Genomic DNA, 19,564 nt, shown 5'->3' with positions numbered 1-19,564 from the left:
ATACTAAATCAAATGAATTGAATCTCATTGTAGTAGCTGTATCTCTACAGTCATGTGTCACTTAATGTCCACGATACGTTCTCTGAAGTAGGACGTTGTGTGATACGGACATTGTGTGAGCACTGTATTATATATAGGCAGTCCCCAGGTTATGAACGTCTGATTAGGGCCAACTTGTACTTCAGAATGGACTGCCATAAAGTCAAATGCCTACAGTGGTTCATAATAACAACCGCACACACTACTTTGTGACACTCATGAAAACATTGGGCAGTTTGGAAGTGTTTCTCATGTGTCACGTTTGGTACACCCCGTTCTGTGATCAGGATTTCTGAGCTGTATTACATCTTATGGTACCACGGACATTGCCTGAATGCAGTGCGTGACTGTACTTATTTTCTGTTACGTAGCTTTTGGAGTATTATTATTACTTACTTAAAATATTCCCTGAAGTAGGTTGATCATACTGGTTCAGTAGAGTTGTTTCAGGGAAGGTGTAAATTTCTATTTCCAATTAGATTCCACATCGTTTTGGACATTAGTACATTGTTAATACATTGCTTTTTTCAACCACTTTTTAAAAATTGAGGTACCATCTATGCCATATCTTTGAAATGCAAAGATAAATAAGGCCTGAGACCTGGCCTAAGAATCTTCGCGTCGGGTTGTAGGCTTGATACAGGGTATGTGTTATGACCTAGAATGTGATGTTTGCTAATTTGATAATAAAAATCAGAAGTCTTTGAAAATAGAAGAAGATGTGTGTCACGTATTTCCCCCTCTGGTTTGACACAGCTGCCGTTAGGCCGACAATGTGTGGAGCATTACCGCTTGCTTCACCGTTACTGTGTGTTTTCCCACGATGAGATGATTTGTAAGATGGCTTCCAAGGCTGATGTGTTAGATGTTGTCGTGGCTTCAACTGTGCAGAAAGACATGGCCATTATGATTGAGGACGAGAAAGCTTTAAGGGAAACTGTCCGTAAATTGGTAAGGTTTCTGGAATCCCAATTGCATGTCATTAGGTATTAGTAAAGTTCTTACACACTTTAATAACACTTTTAGAAGTCTTTTTTTAGCTTATTTCCTTTTAGATCATTCTAATAGATACGTAGTAATATCTCATTGTGGTTTTAATTTACATTTCCTTAAATGGCTAATGATATTGAATATCTTATTGTATGCTTTTTTGCCACCCATATATCTTCTGTGATGAAGTGTTTGTTCAAGTCTTTTGCCTGTTTTTTTCCCACTGGGTTGTTGTACAAATTCTTTATGTATTCTGTGTACCATTCCTTTATCAGGTAAGTGTTCTGCAAATATTTTCTTCCGATCTGTGGTTTAACTTCATTTTCATAAGCAGTGTCTTTCAAAGATCAGGGTTTTTTTTCCTTCCATTTTGATGAAGTCCCATTTATCAGTTTTTCTTCTGTGGTTTTTTTTTTTTTAATCCTATCTAAGAAATCTTTGCCTAACCTAAAGTCACAAAGATTTTCTCCTGTGTATTCTTTTAGAATGTCATAGTCATAGATTTTACATTTAACTCTTAGATTCTAGGTTTTACATTTAACTCTTAGATCTAGTTTAAGTAATTTTTGTATATGGTGCAAGGTACAGGTCAAAGTTAATTTTTTTACATACGGAAGTGCAGTTGTTTCAGAATCATTTTTTGTGAAGACTATCCTTTCTCAATTGAATTGGCACCTTTGTTGAAAATCAGTTGCCCACACGTATGCATGGGATTTATTTCTGTGTTCTCTTCTATTCTGTACTCTTTTACTAAATACCGTGTAGTCTTGATTAGTATGAGTCTGCTGACTTTTTTTTTTTTTTGGTATGGCTATTATATTCCTTTGCTTTTCCAAATAAATTTTAGAATCAATTTATCGGTTTCTACCAAAAGAAAAAAAAGCTTGTTGGGATTTTTATCAGGATCACGTTGAACGTATGGATAGTTTGAGGGAGAATCGATATTTTAACACAGTATTTTTATTCCGTCTAGTCTGTAAACATTGTTTTGTAGATTTCAGCCTATGGGTTTTACACATTTTCTTGGATTTATAATTACTTATTTTTTGGGTTTTGGTAGTAAAAGTAGCTGATAGCTTTTTTGGTAGATTCCTTTGGGATAATCATCTGCAATTATATTGAATTTCTTTTTTAAATGTACCCCTTTGAGTAGAATCCTTGATGTTGGCTCTCTGGAGCCCATTATGAATCTTCAACAGATTATCTGCCTTCCTCTGACCTTTATTTTAGAGATTTGTAAAACAATGCCCAGAGAGATTTTAAGTGACTTACCAGGTCACTTAACGGTTAGCACATTTTTGGAACTTTGGGAAATAAGTTTTTTCCACGGATGTGAAAATTTACAAATAAAATTGAGTTAGCTACATGATTCATTCTTAATATCCTTAAGATGGTTCTTAATCTCATTTTAAACAAAAACTTCTATATCATGAAGTTTTTTTACTTATCAGTTTTAAATTAAAATAAAAATGTATTCATTAGCACTTTCCTTATTCTCCTTGTCTTTGTTAGTCCATATAATTGCCTGGAAGCGAAATGGTCAAAATACAGGATAAAAGAGTAAAACAGGGGAGGAGCCTGATGATTCAGAAAGTGACTTAATCAGACTTTGGAATTCTCAAGGTTAGATTTGGATTCGGTTCCAGGTAAAGAGGAAAGTGGTAGAAGTTTGGTCTCTGAATGACAAAGGAATGTCTCATAGATGCAGGTGGTACAAACTACAGTTGAAATTTACTAATTCAAGACTTCAAGGAATTTTTTCCTCTACTTTTCTTGATACCTCCATTTTGGTTTACAATTCCTCTATTTTCTCTTTACACTCTTTAAGTCAGGAAATGCTTTATTAGGACTTTAGTCTCTCCTGTTGCACAGATTTTCTAACCTTTTGAGATAGTGATATTCCTTCAGATCACTTTCCATGTAAAAGACTGAGAGACCACTCAGCAGTTTACCCGTCTCAACAGTCGCTGCATGTTAGTCTTTCCTACTTGCCCCACCTTTTTTTTTTATGTTTTGTTCTTTTTATGGATTCTCCAGCAGTATCACTCTGGAGTCCTATATAGGACTTTCATATTGCTTCAGAAGTATATGTATAAAGCATATACATTTTCTTTGTTCCTCTCTATACCCAAAGTATGGACAAGGCCAGTTTGGAGTAGAATAGACAGGTAACCTCAGTAGTTATACAGTTCTGTTAATAATGGTTTTCATAATCAGATCAAAATGACAAATGTGAGGTATCTGCCTTGTCTAACAAGGGGGAAAATTTCAAAAAGCTATTCCTTCTAGACAAGTGAAATAGGTTAACTTGCTTATATTTGCTAGGTTATTGCTACTTTGTATACCACACATTTTTAATCATGCACTCCCTATTTTGGTAAGGCTCTGTTTTTGGAAACTCATCTATACCATGTTTGTCTTGGGGGCTGGTTGATTGTTGTCTTTTGGAGGTCTCTAAAGTACACTTTATTTTAGGGAGTAATTGATTCAGAAAGAATGGATTTTGAGCTATTACCAGACGATGAGCGTCAGTGTATAAAATGCAAAACTACCTGCTTCATGTCCGCCATCTCCTGTTCTTGTAAACCTGGCCTGCTTGTCTGCCTGCATCATGTAAAGGAGTTGTGTTCCTGTCCCCCTTATAAATACAAGCTGCGGTGAGTAGGAAGAATGATTTCTTCTGTGGAAAACACGGAATTCGTAATAAAAGCTTGGTAGCATCCCTGTTCCTGGGCTGAAATGTTAAGTATAAACCACCTAATTTTCTTCAAACCCATGACTCTCAATTTAGTCTGCTCTTCTGCTTCCAGCTATAGGTACACTCTGGATGATCTCTATCCCATGATGAATGCATTGAAGCTTCGAGCAGAATCTTACAATGAATGGGCCTTGAATGTGAATGAGGCTTTGGAGGCAAAGATCAACAAGAAGAAAAGTATGTGGTGTATTAAAATGTGACTTGATGATTGGCAAATTTGGTCTGATTGTCATGTAGCCAGAGTTACCAACAAGCAGATTACTTGAAACAGCCCAGCCTCATCCTTCGTTAACCTCTGTGTAGACACGGAGTATTAGCAGAAAAGATTTTAAAGCTAAGAGTGGATGCGGCATCAAAGTGAAGTCTTGATCTATAAATTGTGCAAGATTGTTTATTTAGCAAAAATCGTATTGTTAGAAAACAGAATAACCTTCTTTATACCTCTTTGTCTCAGAAACAAGAGCATTTTGCATTTTATATGGCATCTTCGAAAAGGTTTGTTTGTTTTTAACCAGATCTAGTGACAGAGGCAGCATGACATTAAATCAGGAGTCTCTGGAATGCTGGTTTGTCACTTCTTTGTTTGAGTCAAACTCAGGGTCCTCGTAACTTTGAAAGTCACTTCTTCCCTTCCCATCTTATCCAAAGTGTTTTCACTTGCTTTCCTTTCTCTAGCCCAACAGATAAGTCTGCCCTCTTTCATTTAGGGGAAGAGAGCACTGTCACTGTCCCTCAGCACACCAGTGACCTGCCAACTGCAGAATAAAATGCAAGAGGAAGAGATAGTCTAAGCCACAATAAGAATCTTCATTTGCTTTGTTTTCACAAGCTAGCTGTTTTCCATTTTGATTATCTTTAAGCATTTCAGATCTTAACATTTTCAAATTGAAGGCTAACCCTAGTCACATTTTTAAATCACCCACCCCCAGCCAGAAGTATTTTCAAGTATTTTATAGGTAAGAGTTGACAAGCAAACTGCTCCTTTGTATTTCATACCGGTGGTAATAAAACATAATCATTACAGAGAAGATGATTTTTTTCTTTATTTCTAGATCTTCTCAGCTTTAAGGCTTTAATTGAAGAGTCTGAAATGAAGAAATTCCCAGACAATGATCTTCTGCGCCACCTGCGGTTGGTCACGCAGGACGCAGAGAAGTGTGCCTCTGTTGCACAGCAGTTGCTTAACGGCAAAAGGCAAACTAGGTACGTACTTTTGACTCTTTGGGTTGGGACTTTTTAGCAGTTAAACTTTGGAAACCTATAGTGACTGGCTTTTCCTTCTCTCCTGGATCCCTAAGATGCTGGAACCTGGGTATGGTGGATACATATGTTCTCACAAGGCTTCCTTGGGCCTTTGTCTTTACAGGTACCGATCTGGTGGGGGGAAATCCCAAAATCAGTTGACAGTGAATGAGCTCCGACAGTTTGTGACACAGTTGTATGCTCTTCCGTGTGTCCTCAGTCAAACACCATTGCTAAAGGTAAGCAGAGCAGGACGTGTAGGAGAGTACTTTGGTATTCCTGTATTTTGTAAATAAACTCAACTGACAAGATTAAATATTCTTCTTTAGTGGTTAATACGTATGTTTTCAAATATTTTTAATGACACATTGAGTAGCATAGTGTGTATAAAAAGATACAGAAAGATATAAAAAGAGGAGTGATAAAGTTGGGAAGTTTTACATTGAGAGTGACCATCAGCTAGTTCTTGTAGTTGGTATAAGATCTCTGTTGTAGTCACTTGTCTTTCCTATCAGTTGGCTTGTTACCAAATTTACCTGTGTTAATACTAAGATGAGATGATAGAGGATTGAATTGCATATGTGTTGAAGATTCTAAGCATGAAGGAAGCTGATTACTGAAATTACTGTTTTGATGCAACGTCCTGTGTTTTGTAGGATCTCTTGAATCGTGTAGAGGACTTCCAACAGCATAGCCAGAAACTGCTCTCTGAGGAAATGCCTAGTGCCGCCGAGCTGCAGGACTTGTTAGACGTCAGCTTTGAATTTGATGTTGAACTTCCACAGCTTGCAGAGATGCGTATCCGCCTGGAGCAGGCCCATTGGCTGGAGGAGGTGCAACAAGCTTGCCTAGACCCCAACTCCCTCACTTTGGATGATATGAGACGCCTCATAGACCTAGGGGTAGGGCTGGCTCCATATTCAGCAGTGGAGAGAGCTATGGCCCGGCTGCAAGAACTGCTGACAGTGTCGGAGCACTGGGATGACAAAGCCAAGAGTCTCCTCAAGGCCAGGTAAAAAAGCAAACACACTCTTCCTATAAGCATAGAGTTTTCAGTAAACATCAGCTGCAGTTATACATGTACTCAGAGAAATAGCTGAGTTATTTGGGGCTGCTTTGGAACTTGGCTAAATATTCATTTTTTTCTTACTTTACTGATTGAGATGGATGCTTTCAATGGACATGACTTTCCTGGAGTGGATTTAATGAAATTTCCCCGGACCCAGATAATAACCGTCTTTGAGAGAGGAAAAATTAGGCTCATAGTAACTATGTGACAGAGTAGAACTGCCCCATATGGTTTTCTAGGCTGTAATCTTTATGGAAGCAGACCGCCACGTCTTTGTCCTGTAAAGCTGCTGAGTGGGTTCAAATTATAAACCTTTAGGTTAGCAGCTGAGTGCTTAGCATTTATGCCAGCAGGGCTCCTTAAAATGAAGACGGTGCGGATAATTTCCAGCAGAAATAGGACTATACATTTGTAATCCAGGGCACCTTAGCTCTGGTGGCCCCATGGTTAAGTGCTATGGCCGCTAACCAAAAGGTCAGCAGTTCGAATCCACCGGCTGCTCTTTGGAAACCCTATGAGACGATTCTGCTCTGTCACTGAGATGAAATCAACTTGATGGCAACAGGTTTTGGTTTATCAGTATTTTAGAGATTTGATTGGACACGGGCTAGCCATCTGAGGGGGAGGAGAGAACAAGGCCCCTCCCTAATCTTGCTCTCTATCTGACAGATCTTAATTGGTCCAGTTGACAACATAAAGCACCAAGAATGTCTAGGTTATAAATTCTTTTGTAATCCTAAAATAGTGGTAATTGAGCAGAGATACCTAGAAAATTTTAATTTTCTTCGTGAAACTGTAGAGTCTTGGCAGTTATCTAGCCCTTAGCATAGAGGGAATTATCACCAGGTTACCTTCTGCAATGGAAGCTAAAAAAACCATCATAAAATCAGGAATAAGTAGAACTTAAATGCTTCATTGGGACATTTGCTTTTTCATCTTTGATGCTCTTAAGTCTTCTGCAGCTGTATGAAATGAGTTAATTTGATAATCTAGTACTCCGTGCCATTTGAAAAAAATTATTTACCATACTAAGTTTCCTTTGAAAATGAACCGTCATATAAATGACTAAGTCATTTTTGTGTTTACTTTTCATAGACCACGGCATTCATTGAGCAGCCTTGCTGCAGCAGTAAAGGAGATTGAGGAGATCCCCGCCTATCTGCCCAACGGTGTGGCTCTGAAAGACTCAGTGCAAAGAGCCAGAGACTGGCTTCAGGACGTAGAAGCCCTGCAGGTTGGTTTAAAAAAAAAAAAATGCTCTGAATGTGTAAGTGCATCTATAAAGAGCAATAATTGAAAAGCTATAAAGATAGCATGTTGGATCTCAGTACACAGGTTTGATATTTTAGGGTTGACCAGTTGGCTTCAATATTTAAAGCTTAGATAATGCAAGTTTTCCTGGGAGCTGGGCTGCCTCCCATAGCAAAGTCAAGGACTTGGTTGGGGGATGGAAGGGGAAGGGCTAAAAATGAAGTTGCGAGAGAAGGCATAGTTTCTAACTTTTTATGTCTGATTGCCTGGTGGAGGTTGGTTGGCTTGCCAACAACATTGGAGCGTGGACATTCAAGACTAACAGATGTAGTGCGCCTGGTTAATATGAATCATGGCCAAATGAGGCTCCAAGGCCCAGAACTTTCACCAAGTAGTGACTTAGACAAAAGTGCCCCTACAGCCTTACAAAAGAAACACAAATTGTCACCATTTTTTTTAGTTGTCTCCCTACGCTAGATGTTATACTCACTGACTTGCCTCTGAGTTTAAAAAAATAATTAAATTCACTCGTGTCATTATTAAAGTACAAACAGTGCATTCTGTGGTTTACCCAGTTTTCAACTGGATAACTTAATTTTCTTGTAATCATTGTAAACCAGGAGGTCTTCTGGACCTAGTGAGATAAAAGATCTTTGGATTATTTAATGGGCTAAGTTTACATGATTTAAAAATTTATGTTATGTTTTGTTGAAGCCATCAGATGCTAGGAATAAAAGACTGTAGTTTCTGAATATTTGTGTAATTTTAAGCGGCACTCACTGGCCAATTGTTAAAACAAGAAATGCCTGACAGTTCTAGACAGATGTTTGCAACAAAACACTTGGCTATCTGTTCTAGTTAATAGGGAAGAGAAGAGATATTGTCTGACGAGATTACGTAATTAAGGGTGACCCCAGCTGGCCAAAGAAAAGTCAAGGAAGGCATTTACTATGCTTGTAGACATTCTTAAGGGGAGTTTTAGATGCAGGCGCCTATTGGTCATTGTTGGAACATAGTGATTAGTTTAGTACACCCTCATGGTCTCCCTTTTTCTCAGTGAGTGGTAGTTCTCAGTGAGTGGTAGTAGTCCAGAAGGTGAAGTGACTGCATTGAGAAGGGGGCTGGCATGTGAAATCAGGAAAGAGGACATGGTTTAGGGGAGGGTTACTCCCTTCATATTTATTATACTGTTTTTTTTTTTTACTTAGTGCTATGTTTTGAACAGTGTCCATAAAGGGCAAAAAGCAGTTTTGCTCCATTCCTGAAATAATAGCTTGGGCTTTACTTACATCATATATTTAAGAATGAATAGGAGGTAAGACTAAAAAGAAACCAGTTCCTATTTGGTAGATTACCTATGTTAAAATATTACCCAGTATTTTGGTTTACACAAAGTGTACTTGTAAATCGAATCATAGGCATAACATGTAGTTTGAGCCATCCTTTCATTTTAAGTATTCAGCAGAGTATTATACCTTAACAGTTTTAATCATATAGGAATGAATATGAAAGGTAATATGCTATCAGTCTACTCAGTCACTATTCAGTTTTCCCCAAAATGTCCCTGTGGTTGCTTATTCAGTCTAGGATTGCACATCACATCTAACTGGTATATCTCTTTCAGTTTCTTTTAATCTGGTAGAGTTACCCTCCTCTCCCTACTTACTTTCACGAACATGTCCAGAAGAACTATCCCATGGTATGCCCCACCTTCTGGATTTGTCTCGTTGTTCCTTGTAGTGTATTCTATCCCCTGTGTTTCCTGTAAATTAGAAGTTCCAAAGCCTTGGTGGACATTTTGGCTAGAATACTTTATATTGCGTCTCATCAGGTGACGTGTCTAGATGACCTACCATCAGTGGTGTTAAGATTTACCATTGTATTAGAGCAACACGTATCCTCTCCCCCACCCCCCAAGCTTTTATTCTTCTAGTTTGGCTGTTTCATTGATTCTCAAATGTGGTCCTCAGATGAGCAGCATTAGCACCAGCAACATGAGCATCACCTGGACTTGTTAGAAATTCAGATTCATAGACCTTGCTGTGACCCGAATCTGTGCCAGGGATGGGGCTCAGGAAACTATGTTTAAGCAGACTTTCCAGATGAGCCTTATACAGGTTAAAGTTTGAGAACCACTGGATTTTCTCACATCATGTTTTAGTTTCCTGAATAATTTACACTGAGTGTGTAAGTTGCTTTTACATCATTGTAAAGTGGATTGGAATAAAATATTGTTTTGCTTTTAGTTATGTAAGTCATTATGAAAGTCTTGGGTTATCTACAAGTCTTCATTTCTGTTTAATTTTTTTCCAAATTATCCATAGATGACAAGTGAATTTAGAAGGGTATAAATTATTAGAACAAAGGAACCACAGTGACTGTCATGTTCACAATTGTATCCTTAGAGCTGAGCACAAACTAGGTTCTCTATAAGTATTTGTTGAATTTGAATGAATGATTGAGTATCTCCCTACCATCACCACCACTGTCAACTGCTAAGTTTTGTTGACATCCATGAATTTAACTTGTTGAGATCATGAAGTAGGCCCAATCTGAATTGTGCTTTTTCCTACGTGACATAGAAGTATATTTTCCCCCTAAATTGCCCTAATGTTTCTCAATTTATTAGGCTGGAGGACGTGTGCCAGTGTTAGACACACTCATAGAACTTGTTACACGAGGCCGGTCTATCCCAGTACATCTGAATTCTTTACCAAGACTGGAATCACTAGTAGCTGAGGTTCAGGCTTGGAAAGAATGTGCTGCTAATACATTCTTGACTGAGAATTCACCATATTCTCTCCTAGAGGTAAGTTCGCAACCAGTCCATCAAATACAAATGTGACATCAGAGATGGATCAGTGTTTTGTGAGTGGTTACGTCAGTAGAGCCAAGGAGATTCTTCTAAGCACCTGGCGAAGCACCCTTCTAAATGCTGTCTGGATGGCGTACAGCGGAGGAATGTTTTTCCCGCTGTGTGAAACTCCTCCTCTGTGTTGAAAGTGACCTTTTAACCTTGATTGTACTTCGCCACCTGAAGTTAGTAAACCTGATAAATGAACTCAGCTACCTCTCATAAAGTGCTTTAGCCACACTTTTTCTATTTTCTGATGAGCTGGTGTTGTGCATTGTGGCTAGAATTGGCATATATAACATTTTTTACTTATTTTAATTGAATCTGGGATCAAAGTCAGCTTTTTAAAGTTTTTTTTTTTTTAATAGAGGAGGTTTTCTGGCCTCAGGGCTGTACGTTCCAAAGAAAACATTAGATATTAAGATTTTTGCATTCTTCTGACTGCTTCAGGTTTTATTTTGGGACTTTTTAATGCTTTATTTGGAATCTAGTTTATCGGTGGTTGTGCTTTGTCTCACTTTAGGTGTTGTGTCCTCGATGTGATATTGGCCCTTTGGGGTTGAAGAGGAAGCAGAGGAAGCTAAAGGAGCCCCTGCCAAGTGGGAAGAAAAGAAGCAGCAAATTAGAGAGTCTGAGTGACCTGGAGAGAGCTTTAACTGAGAGCAAAGAGACTGCTTCAGCTGTACGTCATGGGTCTTTTTTTCTCCTCCATTCTTTTGCTGGGGAGGATTTCTGACCCTTTCCTGTTTACAAGAACCTTGGGAAGACATTCAGAAGAATAGCTTTAAAAGTAGCTCAGTTTCTGAACATGGTTAAATGTAAACGCTTGGAACAGAAGATGTACAGAGGTACAGGAAATCCAGGGAAGGCTGTTCGGTCTCACTGGCTCAGAAACTGTCTTGTCAGTGCCTGCGGGTTGATCCAGGAAAATTGACTAAGGAGATCGAGGCTCATAGATATGTGAAACTGCAATTCAAATTAATTAATTACAAAAAGAAAAATAGGTGAAAGTGTACTGGCTGTTTATTTGAGCCAGACTTGAATTTTAGTAAGCACTGTTGATGCAAAGACTGTATCATCTTCAAGAAACCGAAGAAGCAGTATTTAGCTATTGTGTAGTGTATGGATTAGGATAAAAGAAAATAGCTGCGTGGCTTGGCTGCTTTTAATGGCATGAAGCGTCGTTCGTTTCGGGAGTAGGAATACAGCTGTTGCCGCCACTAGGGTGGAGTCGGCCTTGGGCCAGGGCGCCTTCTCACGTCTGCGCCTTCTCAGCTGCCTGACCCCTCTTGGGATTGACACGAGCTTCCCCTGATTTGTGTGTTTGGCACAGACTTTCTTTTGCACATTCAGTCAGGTTATAGTCAAATTCTGCCTGAGCACTATTCTCGTGTTTTGAAGGTGCTTTATTTTTTGTGAAGACTAAGAAAAAGTTACAGTCCCTCTCTCCTGAAATGTCTGTCTGAAATTTTGCACACAGTGTCTAAGATTCTAGTTTATGCCTATCTCTGGACCCCTGGTTTAAGAACTCCTACATTACTTGTTGGTTTCAGGGTAGAATTCTGAAAGATCAGTTGTTCCCTCTCCTTTTTGAAGCTCTGAGAAGGCATCTTGTTATCACTTAAGCAGTAAATATTGCCTACAACATTGTATTTGTCCATAAAAATAAGTGGCTTTTTGAGGGGGGGAACATACTGAAGGTTTGTAACATAATTTACTTCTAGATCTTTTTGTTCCTTTCCTAATCCTTCATTCATACATTTTGTTCTCTAATCCAAAAAAAAAAAAGATTATGGAGAATTCATTCTGGTCTTACCACTCAGGATCTTCATCTGGTGATCATGGTGGGTGGATATGATAATTGGGAATAGTTTTAATTGTGATTAATTAACATATTAAAGACTTTGGTATAGAACTTGGAAAAGGAGTAGATCCCGCAGCCAACAGCTTTTATTTCTAGACAGGAAAGCTCAGTTTTAAAAATCTCTTTATCAGGGAAATACTAGACAAGGGCTTCAGCAGTCTAGCCTTTTCTTGGGGAAACTGACCAGTAAAACTGGACATTAAATTCGAGTAGTGGCCAACTCTGATATGGCTTGTGATTTAAATTTGTCACCTTTGTACTCTGCTTTTACTTCATGGGTACATAGTTTGTAGTAGCTGAGCTTGTTTATTTATTGGGTGCCTTGTAAATAGCAGATGCTTCATCTGTTCATGTAAAAAAAAAAAAGTTCCATTTATGGTCAGCTTGTAAGTAGTGTGTAGAAATGTGTTCAGTATCCCTTTAGCTTTTTACTGTGAATTTGGTTCTGCGTGTTTTCAAGTCACTTTTTGTGACTTGACTCTTTTTAAGAAGACAGACTACAATCTGAGTATATTGCAACTTTATGTAGAAAAGCAGCATTGCAAATTACTTGCTTTTGCCTCCGCCCTAGTAATCTTATTTTATAGCTTGTGTGTATATATAAGAAAAGCCTGGTAATTTTTTTTTTCAATTGTGCTTCAGGTGAAGGTTTACAGAGTAAATTAGTTTCCCATTCAAAACTTTATACACAGACTGTTCCATGACATGGGTTGCAGTGCCCGCGGCGTGTCAGCATTTTCCCGATTACCACCCTGAGTTCTCCATTTCCATTTGACCAGTTTTCCGGCTTCCTTCTTAGCGTCTTATCTTTGCTTTTGGGCAGATGTTCCCCTTTTGGTCTCACAGATGATTGTTCTAAGGAGCACTTTCCTCATGGGTGTTATTGTTTGTTTTATAGGCCTGTCTATTATTTGGCTGAAAAGTGCTCTCTGGGAATGGCTTCAGTTCCAAGTTAAAAGGGTATCCAAGGGGCAGTCTGTCTTGGACCAGTAAATCTGATTCTTTTTTTTAATTTAAATTTGCTCTGCCTTTTTATCCCACTGTAACCGGGGCTTTCTATTGTGATCCTGGTCAGAGTGGTCGATAGTGGTAGCCAGGCACCATCTAATCTAGTTTTCCTCATCTCAGGCTAATGGAGGCTGTGGTTCCTGTAGTCCATTAGTCCTTGGGACTAGTTTTTTCCTTGAGTCTTTGGTTTTCTTCATTCTTCTTTGCTCCAGACGGAAAGAGACAAATACTTGCATCTTAGGTGGCTGCTCTCTAGCTTTTAAGACCCCAGACGCTACTCACCAAAGTAGGATGTAGAACATCGTCTTTATGAACTATGTTATATCAGTTGACCTGGATGGCGCCTGAGACTAGCCTTCAAGTCCAGTAACTCAGTCCTGCGAGGTGTTTGGTTATGTCTGTCTATGATGTTTCCATGATTATGCCCCCTTTGTGTTCTATTATGTATACGAACATACATGCTGCATGTACAAATATGTATGTAGAGAGAGCTATAGTCAAACCTATATATTACCTATGTCTGTCAGGCCAGTAAGCCTGGTCTTTTTTTGTGAGTTAGGATTTTGTTCTACGTTTTTCTCCAGCTCTGTCTGGGACCCTCTGTTGTGATCCCTGGTAGAGCAGTCGGTGGTGGTAGCTGGGCGCCATCTGGTTGTACTGGACTCAGTCTGGTGGAGGCTGTGGGAGTTGTGGTCCTTTAGTCCTTTGGACTAGTCTTTCCTGTGTATGATGAGTTTTCTTCATTCTCGCTTGCTCCTAAAGGGGCGAGACCAGGAGAGTATCCTAGCCGGCCGCTCACCCATTAGAGTTTGGATTTGCATCTCTCTTACGGTTGATGACAACGAGCATTCTTCCTGTGGTTTTTTAGCTGCTACAGTGTCTTCTTTGGTGAAGTGTCTGTTCGTGTCCTTTGCCAATTTTTTAATTGTTTTTTTGTTTTTGAAGTGTTGAAGTTTTCTATAAATTTTAAACATTAGACCCTTGTCAGATACATCATAGCCAAAACTTTTTTCCTGGTCTGTAGGTTCTCTTTTACTATTTTGGTAAAGTCTTTTGATGAGCATCAGTGATTAATTTTTAGGAGATCCTGGTTATCTAGTTTATCTTGTGCTGTTTGTATTTTTAGTTATGGCTATTATTCTGTTTATGTCATATATTAGGGCTCCTAGCCTTGTCCCGATTTTATTCTTTCATGATCTTTATAGTTTTAGGCTTTACATTTAGATCTTTGATCCATTTTGAGTTAGTTTTTGTGTATGCTGTGAGGTATAGATCTTGTTTCATTTTTATGCAAATGGATTTCCAGTTTTGCCAGCACCATTTATTGAAGAGACTTTTTCTTCCCCATTTAATGAATGCTTTGTTGAAATTCAGCTGTTATAGGTGGATGGATTTACATCTGGGTTCTTGATTCTGTTCCATTGATCCGCGTGTCTGTCATTGTACCAGTACCACACCGTTTTGACTACTGTGGCTGTATGGCAGATTCTGAGATTGGGGAGGGTAAGGCCTCCTACTTTGTTGTTGTTCTTCAATAATGCTCTGCTTGTCCAAGACCTCTTTCTGTTTCATACAAAGTTGGTGATTAGTTTTTCCATCTCATTAAAGAATGTTGTTGGAATTTGGATCAGGATTGCATTATGTTTGTAGATTCCTTTGGGTAATATTGACATTTTCACAATGTTAAGTCTTCCCATCTATGAGCATGGTGTGTTTTTCCCTTTATGTAGGTCTCTCTTGATTTCTTGCAATAATGTTTTGTGGTTTTCTTTGTATAAGTGTTTTATGTCTCTAGTTAGATTTATTCTTAAGTATTTTATCTTTTTGAGGGCTATTGGAAATGGTATTGTTTTCCTGATTCCCTTTTCACGGTTCTCTTTGTTGGTGTGGAAGAATCCAACTGATTTTAGTATTTTGATTTTGTACCCTTTCACTTTGTTGAATTCTTTTATTAGTTCCAGTAGCTTTCTTGTGAAGTTTCTGGAATTTTCTATGTATATGATCATATCATACGTGAATAGGCATAGTTTTATTTCTTTTTTTGCCAGTTTGTATGCCTTTCCCTCCCCCCGCCCCCCTTTCTTGCCTTATTGCTCTAAGTAGGACTTCCAGTACAATGTTGAATAAGAGTGGCAATAAAGTACATCCTTGTCTGGTTCCTGTTCTCAGAGGGAATGCTTTCTCTCTCCATTGAGAATAATGTTCGCTGTTGCTTTTGTGTCTGTGCCCTTAATTATGTTGAGGAATTTTCCTTCTATTCCTATTTTGCTGAGAGTTGTTTTTTTTTTTTTTAATCAGGAATGGGTGTTAAGTGGTGTGTTTGCCTGGTTTTACTATCAAGGGTTATGCTGGCTTCATAGAATGAATTCAGGAGAGTATTCCTTCCTTTTCTGTGTTCTGGAAGAGTTTGTATAGTATTGGTGTCCACTCTTCTTTGAATGTTTTGTAGAATTCTCCAGTGAAGCTGCCTGGGCCAGAGCTTTTTTTTTTGGAGTTTTTTTGACCTCTTCAGTTTCTTCTATTGTTATGGGTCTGTTCAGATTTTCTGCCTCAGTTTGTGTTAGTTTAGGTAGGTAGTGTATTTCTAGAAATTAGTCCATTTCTTCTAGGTTTTCAAATTTGTTGGAGTCTAACTTCTGATAATATTATGGTCCTTTTTATTTTGATTGGTTCTGTTGTAATGGCACCCATCTCATTTCTCATTTGGGTTATTTGCATCTTCTTTTCCTTTGTCGTTTTGACCAGTAGTTTGCCGATTTTGGAAATCCTGGTAGGGTATAGTGGTTAAGAGCTACAGCTATTAACCAAAAGGTCAGCAGTTTGAATCTATCAGGCGCTCCTTGGAAACTGTATGGGGCAGTTCTACCCTGTCTATAGGGTCGCTATGAGTTGGAACCGACTTGACGGCAGCGGTTTGGTTTTTTTGTGTGTGTGCGTGTTGCCAATTTTATTGGTCTTTTCAAAGAACCAACTTTTAGTTTTATTGGTTGAATTGTTTTTTGTTTTCTGATTCATTTATTTCTGTTTTAATTGTTATTATTTCCTTTCTTCTGGAGGCCTTGGGCTTCTTTTTCTGTTTGAGTTATAGGGTTAAGGTATTGAAATTGACCTGGTGTTCTTTTTTGATGTGTGCACTTATTGCTATAAATTGACCTCTGAACACTGCTTTTGCTGTGGCCCAAAGGTTTTGGTATGTTGTGTTTTCATTCTTGTTTGATTCTAGGAGCTTTTTTATCTCTTTTTAAATTTCTTCTATTACCCATTGGTTTTTAAGCAGGTGATATTCAGTTTCCATTTGATTTTTTTCCCTTGTTGTTCCTGTTATTGATTTCTAATTTTATAGCATTGTAATCTAAGAAGATGTTTTGTATTATTTTGATATTTTTGAATTTACTGAGGCTTGCTTTGTGTCCTAAAATATGGTCTGTTCTGGAGAATGATCCATGTGCATTGAGAAGAAAGTGTACCATCTGCTTGTGGGTGGAGTATCCTCTATACGTCTGTGAGGTCAAGTTGCTGGATTATAATGTTTAGAACTTCTGTATCTTTGTTGAGTTTCTTTCTAATTGTCTTGTCCTTCATTGAAAGTGGTGTGTTAAAGTTTCTTACTATTATTGTGGAATTGTCTATTTCTTTTTTCAATACTATTAGAGTTTGTTTTATGTATTTTGGAGCTCTGTGGTTAGGTATGTAAATATTTATTATGTTCTCATGGTGGATTGACCGTTTAATCATTGTATATTCCCCTTCCTTGTCTCTTATGTTGGATTTTGCCTTAAAGTCTTACCAGAGATTAATATTGCTACTCCTGCTCTTTTTTGATTACCGTTTGCTTGGTGTCTTTTTTTTTTTCCCCCATCCTTTGATATTTAGCTTCCCTTTATATTTAGCTTATTTTTATCTTTGTGTCTAAGATGTGTCTCTTGTAGGCAACATATTGATGGGTCATTTTTTTTTGTCCACTCTGTTACTCTTTGCCTCTTGACTGGTGCATTTAACCCACTTACATTCAGTGTGATTATTGATAGTGTGAATTTACTGCTGTCATTTTCTTGTGTGTGTTTTTTTCTTTTTGTGGTGTTCATGGTTTTTCGTTCTGCTTACTTTTCTGTGGAAACCCTGGTGGTGTAGTGGTTAAGTGTTTACAGCTGCTAACCAAAAGGCTGGCAGTTCAAATCCCCTAGGCGCTCCTTGGAAACTCTATGGGGCCGTTCTACCCTGTCCTATAGGGTCGCTATGAGTTGGGATCGACTGGACAGCAACAGGTTTGGTGGTTTTGGTGCTTTCCTGTTCCGAGTTCTTTTTGTGCGTTTTCTTTTCATTTCCTTTGTGACTGTTGATTTTGTATTTACTGAGTCTTTATTGTTTTATTTTGGGGAGTAGGTTTATTAATTTTCTTTGCGGTCCCCCTGAAATTTACGTTTATCTTCCCAAGTTTAAAAAAGTCTGTTATACCTTGATATCATCCTGACTTCCCCTCCATATGGAAGTTGTGTAGCTACACCATTTATTCCCCCTCTAATTTTGAAGTTCTCTTTGTTTACAGATTGATGTCTCTGGTTCCTTGTTTTCAGTCTTACTGCTTTATTATTTTATTTTTGAGAATTCCTTGCCTTGGTTGGTATCTGGGTGGTGATGTCATGCGTCTTAATCTCAGGTTGTTGTCTGATGTTGTTTGCTCTCTGTCTGAAGGAGTCCCTTTAATATTTCTTGTAAGCTTGGCCTGGTTTTCACAAATTCCCTTAATATCTGTTTATCAGGAAATATCTTAGTTTCACCATTGTATTTGAGACTGCAGTCATTTGAACAGAACAAGGGGATACAGTGTGATTTGAAGTTAGGAAAGGTGTGCATCAGGGTTGTATCCTTTCACCATGCTTGTTCAGTCTGTATGCAGAGCAAATAATCCGAGAAACCAGACTGACTGTATGAAGGAGAACACGACATCAGGACTGGAGGAAGACTCATTAACAACCTATGATTTGCAGATGATACAACTTTGCTTTCAGAAAGTGAAGGGGACTTGAAGTGCTTACTAACGATGATCAGAGACAAACTGCCTTCAGTATGGATTGCACCTCAACGTAAAACAAAACAAAAATCCTCACAACTGGACCAGTAAGGAACTTCATGATAAACAGAGAAAAGATTGAAGTTGTCGAGGATTTTATTTTACTTGGATCCACAATCAGTGCCCATGGAAACAGCAGTCAGGAAATCAAACGATGTATTGCATTGGCAGATCTGCTGCAAAAGACCTCTTTAAAGTGTTGAAAAGCAAAGATGTCACTTTGAGGACTAAGGTGCACCTGACCCAAGCCATGGTGTTTTCATCCATCTTATATGCATGTAAAAGCCAGGCAGTGAATAGGGAAGACCAAAGAAGAATTGATGCCTTTGAATTATGGTGTTGGCAAAGAATATTGAATATACCGTGGACTGCTAGAGTGCTCCTTAGAAGCAAGGATGGCAAAACTTTGTTTCATGTACTTTGGACATGTTATCAGGAGGGACTAGTCCCTAGAGAAGGACATCATGCTTGATAAAGTAGAGGGTCAGCAAAAAAGAGGAAGGCTTTCAATGAGATGGATTGACACAGTGGCTATAACAATGGGCTCAAGCACAACAATGATTGTGAGAATGTTTAAGGACCAGGCAGCGTTTTGTTCTGTTGTACATGAGGTTGCTATTAGTCAGAACCAACTTGACAGTAACAACAAATTTGTGAGACAGTTTTGCTGGATATGTAATTCTTGGTTGGCTGTTTTTTCTCTCAGGGTTTTATATATGTCATCCAGTTGCCTTCTTGTCAGTGTGGTTTCTGTCAGGAAATCAAGAGTTTAATCTTTTTGGTTTTCTTTTGTAGGCGACAGTCCATTTTTCCCAAACTGTTCTCAGGATTCTTTGTCTTTGGTTTTGGAAAGTTTGATTATGGTTATGTCTTGTGACCTTGTTTTGGGGTCTAGCCTGTATAGACTTTTTGAGCTTCTTGGATGAATATCTTGTCGTGTTTCATGACATTAGGGAGGTTTTCTGCCAGCAAATCTTCAAAAAGTTTCTGTGCTGTTTTTGGTCTCCTCCTGGCCTGGAATTCCTATCACATGTAAATTATTCCTCTTGATAGTATCCCACGTAACTCTTAGGCTTTCTTCATTTTTCCACATTCTTTTTTCTGAATGTTCCTCAAACAAATTTGTATCAAGGGATTTGTCCTCTAATTTGCTGATTCTGTCTTTCATTGATTCAGTTCTACTCCTGTATCTTTCCACTGAGTTACGTATTTCTGAAATTTGATTGTTAATCTTTTGGATTTCTAGTTGCTGTTTTTACATGGCTTCTAATTGCCTGTTTTGTCATTTGTTCTTGTATTGATTTTCTGGATTCTTCTAGAGTTTTGTCTGTGGTTTCCTTTGTCTCTTGGAGAATCCTATGTTTAAGTCTTTTGAATTCCTTAGCAGGTAGTTCCATTCCCATTTCTTCCTCAGGGAG

General features: G+C 38.4%; 1 protein-coding gene across 2 annotated transcripts in view; it reads left to right on the top strand.

Moving 5' to 3' along the window:
* The window catches only part of KDM5B (lysine demethylase 5B), a 90,002-nt gene that overhangs the window by 61,157 nt on the left and 9,281 nt on the right, over positions 1–19,564 (top strand). For both annotated transcript variants that reach the window (XM_049858302.1, XM_049858301.1), the window contains exons 14-22: positions 796–990; positions 3,505–3,686; positions 3,840–3,964; positions 4,840–4,990; positions 5,154–5,268; positions 5,686–6,041; positions 7,194–7,332; positions 9,979–10,158; positions 10,727–10,885. In XM_049858302.1, coding sequence (XP_049714259.1) covers positions 796–990; positions 3,505–3,686; positions 3,840–3,964; positions 4,840–4,990; positions 5,154–5,268; positions 5,686–6,041; positions 7,194–7,332; positions 9,979–10,158; positions 10,727–10,885 — 1,602 coding nt within the window. The remainder of the gene's footprint in view (positions 1–795; positions 991–3,504; positions 3,687–3,839; positions 3,965–4,839; positions 4,991–5,153; positions 5,269–5,685; positions 6,042–7,193; positions 7,333–9,978; positions 10,159–10,726; positions 10,886–19,564) is intronic.

The sequence above is a fragment of the Elephas maximus genome, chromosome 18, assembly GCF_024166365.1.
Source record: "Elephas maximus indicus isolate mEleMax1 chromosome 18, mEleMax1 primary haplotype, whole genome shotgun sequence".
Lineage (NCBI taxonomy): Eukaryota > Metazoa > Chordata > Mammalia > Proboscidea > Elephantidae > Elephas > Elephas maximus.
This window is presented reverse-complemented; position numbering and strand designations above follow the sequence as displayed.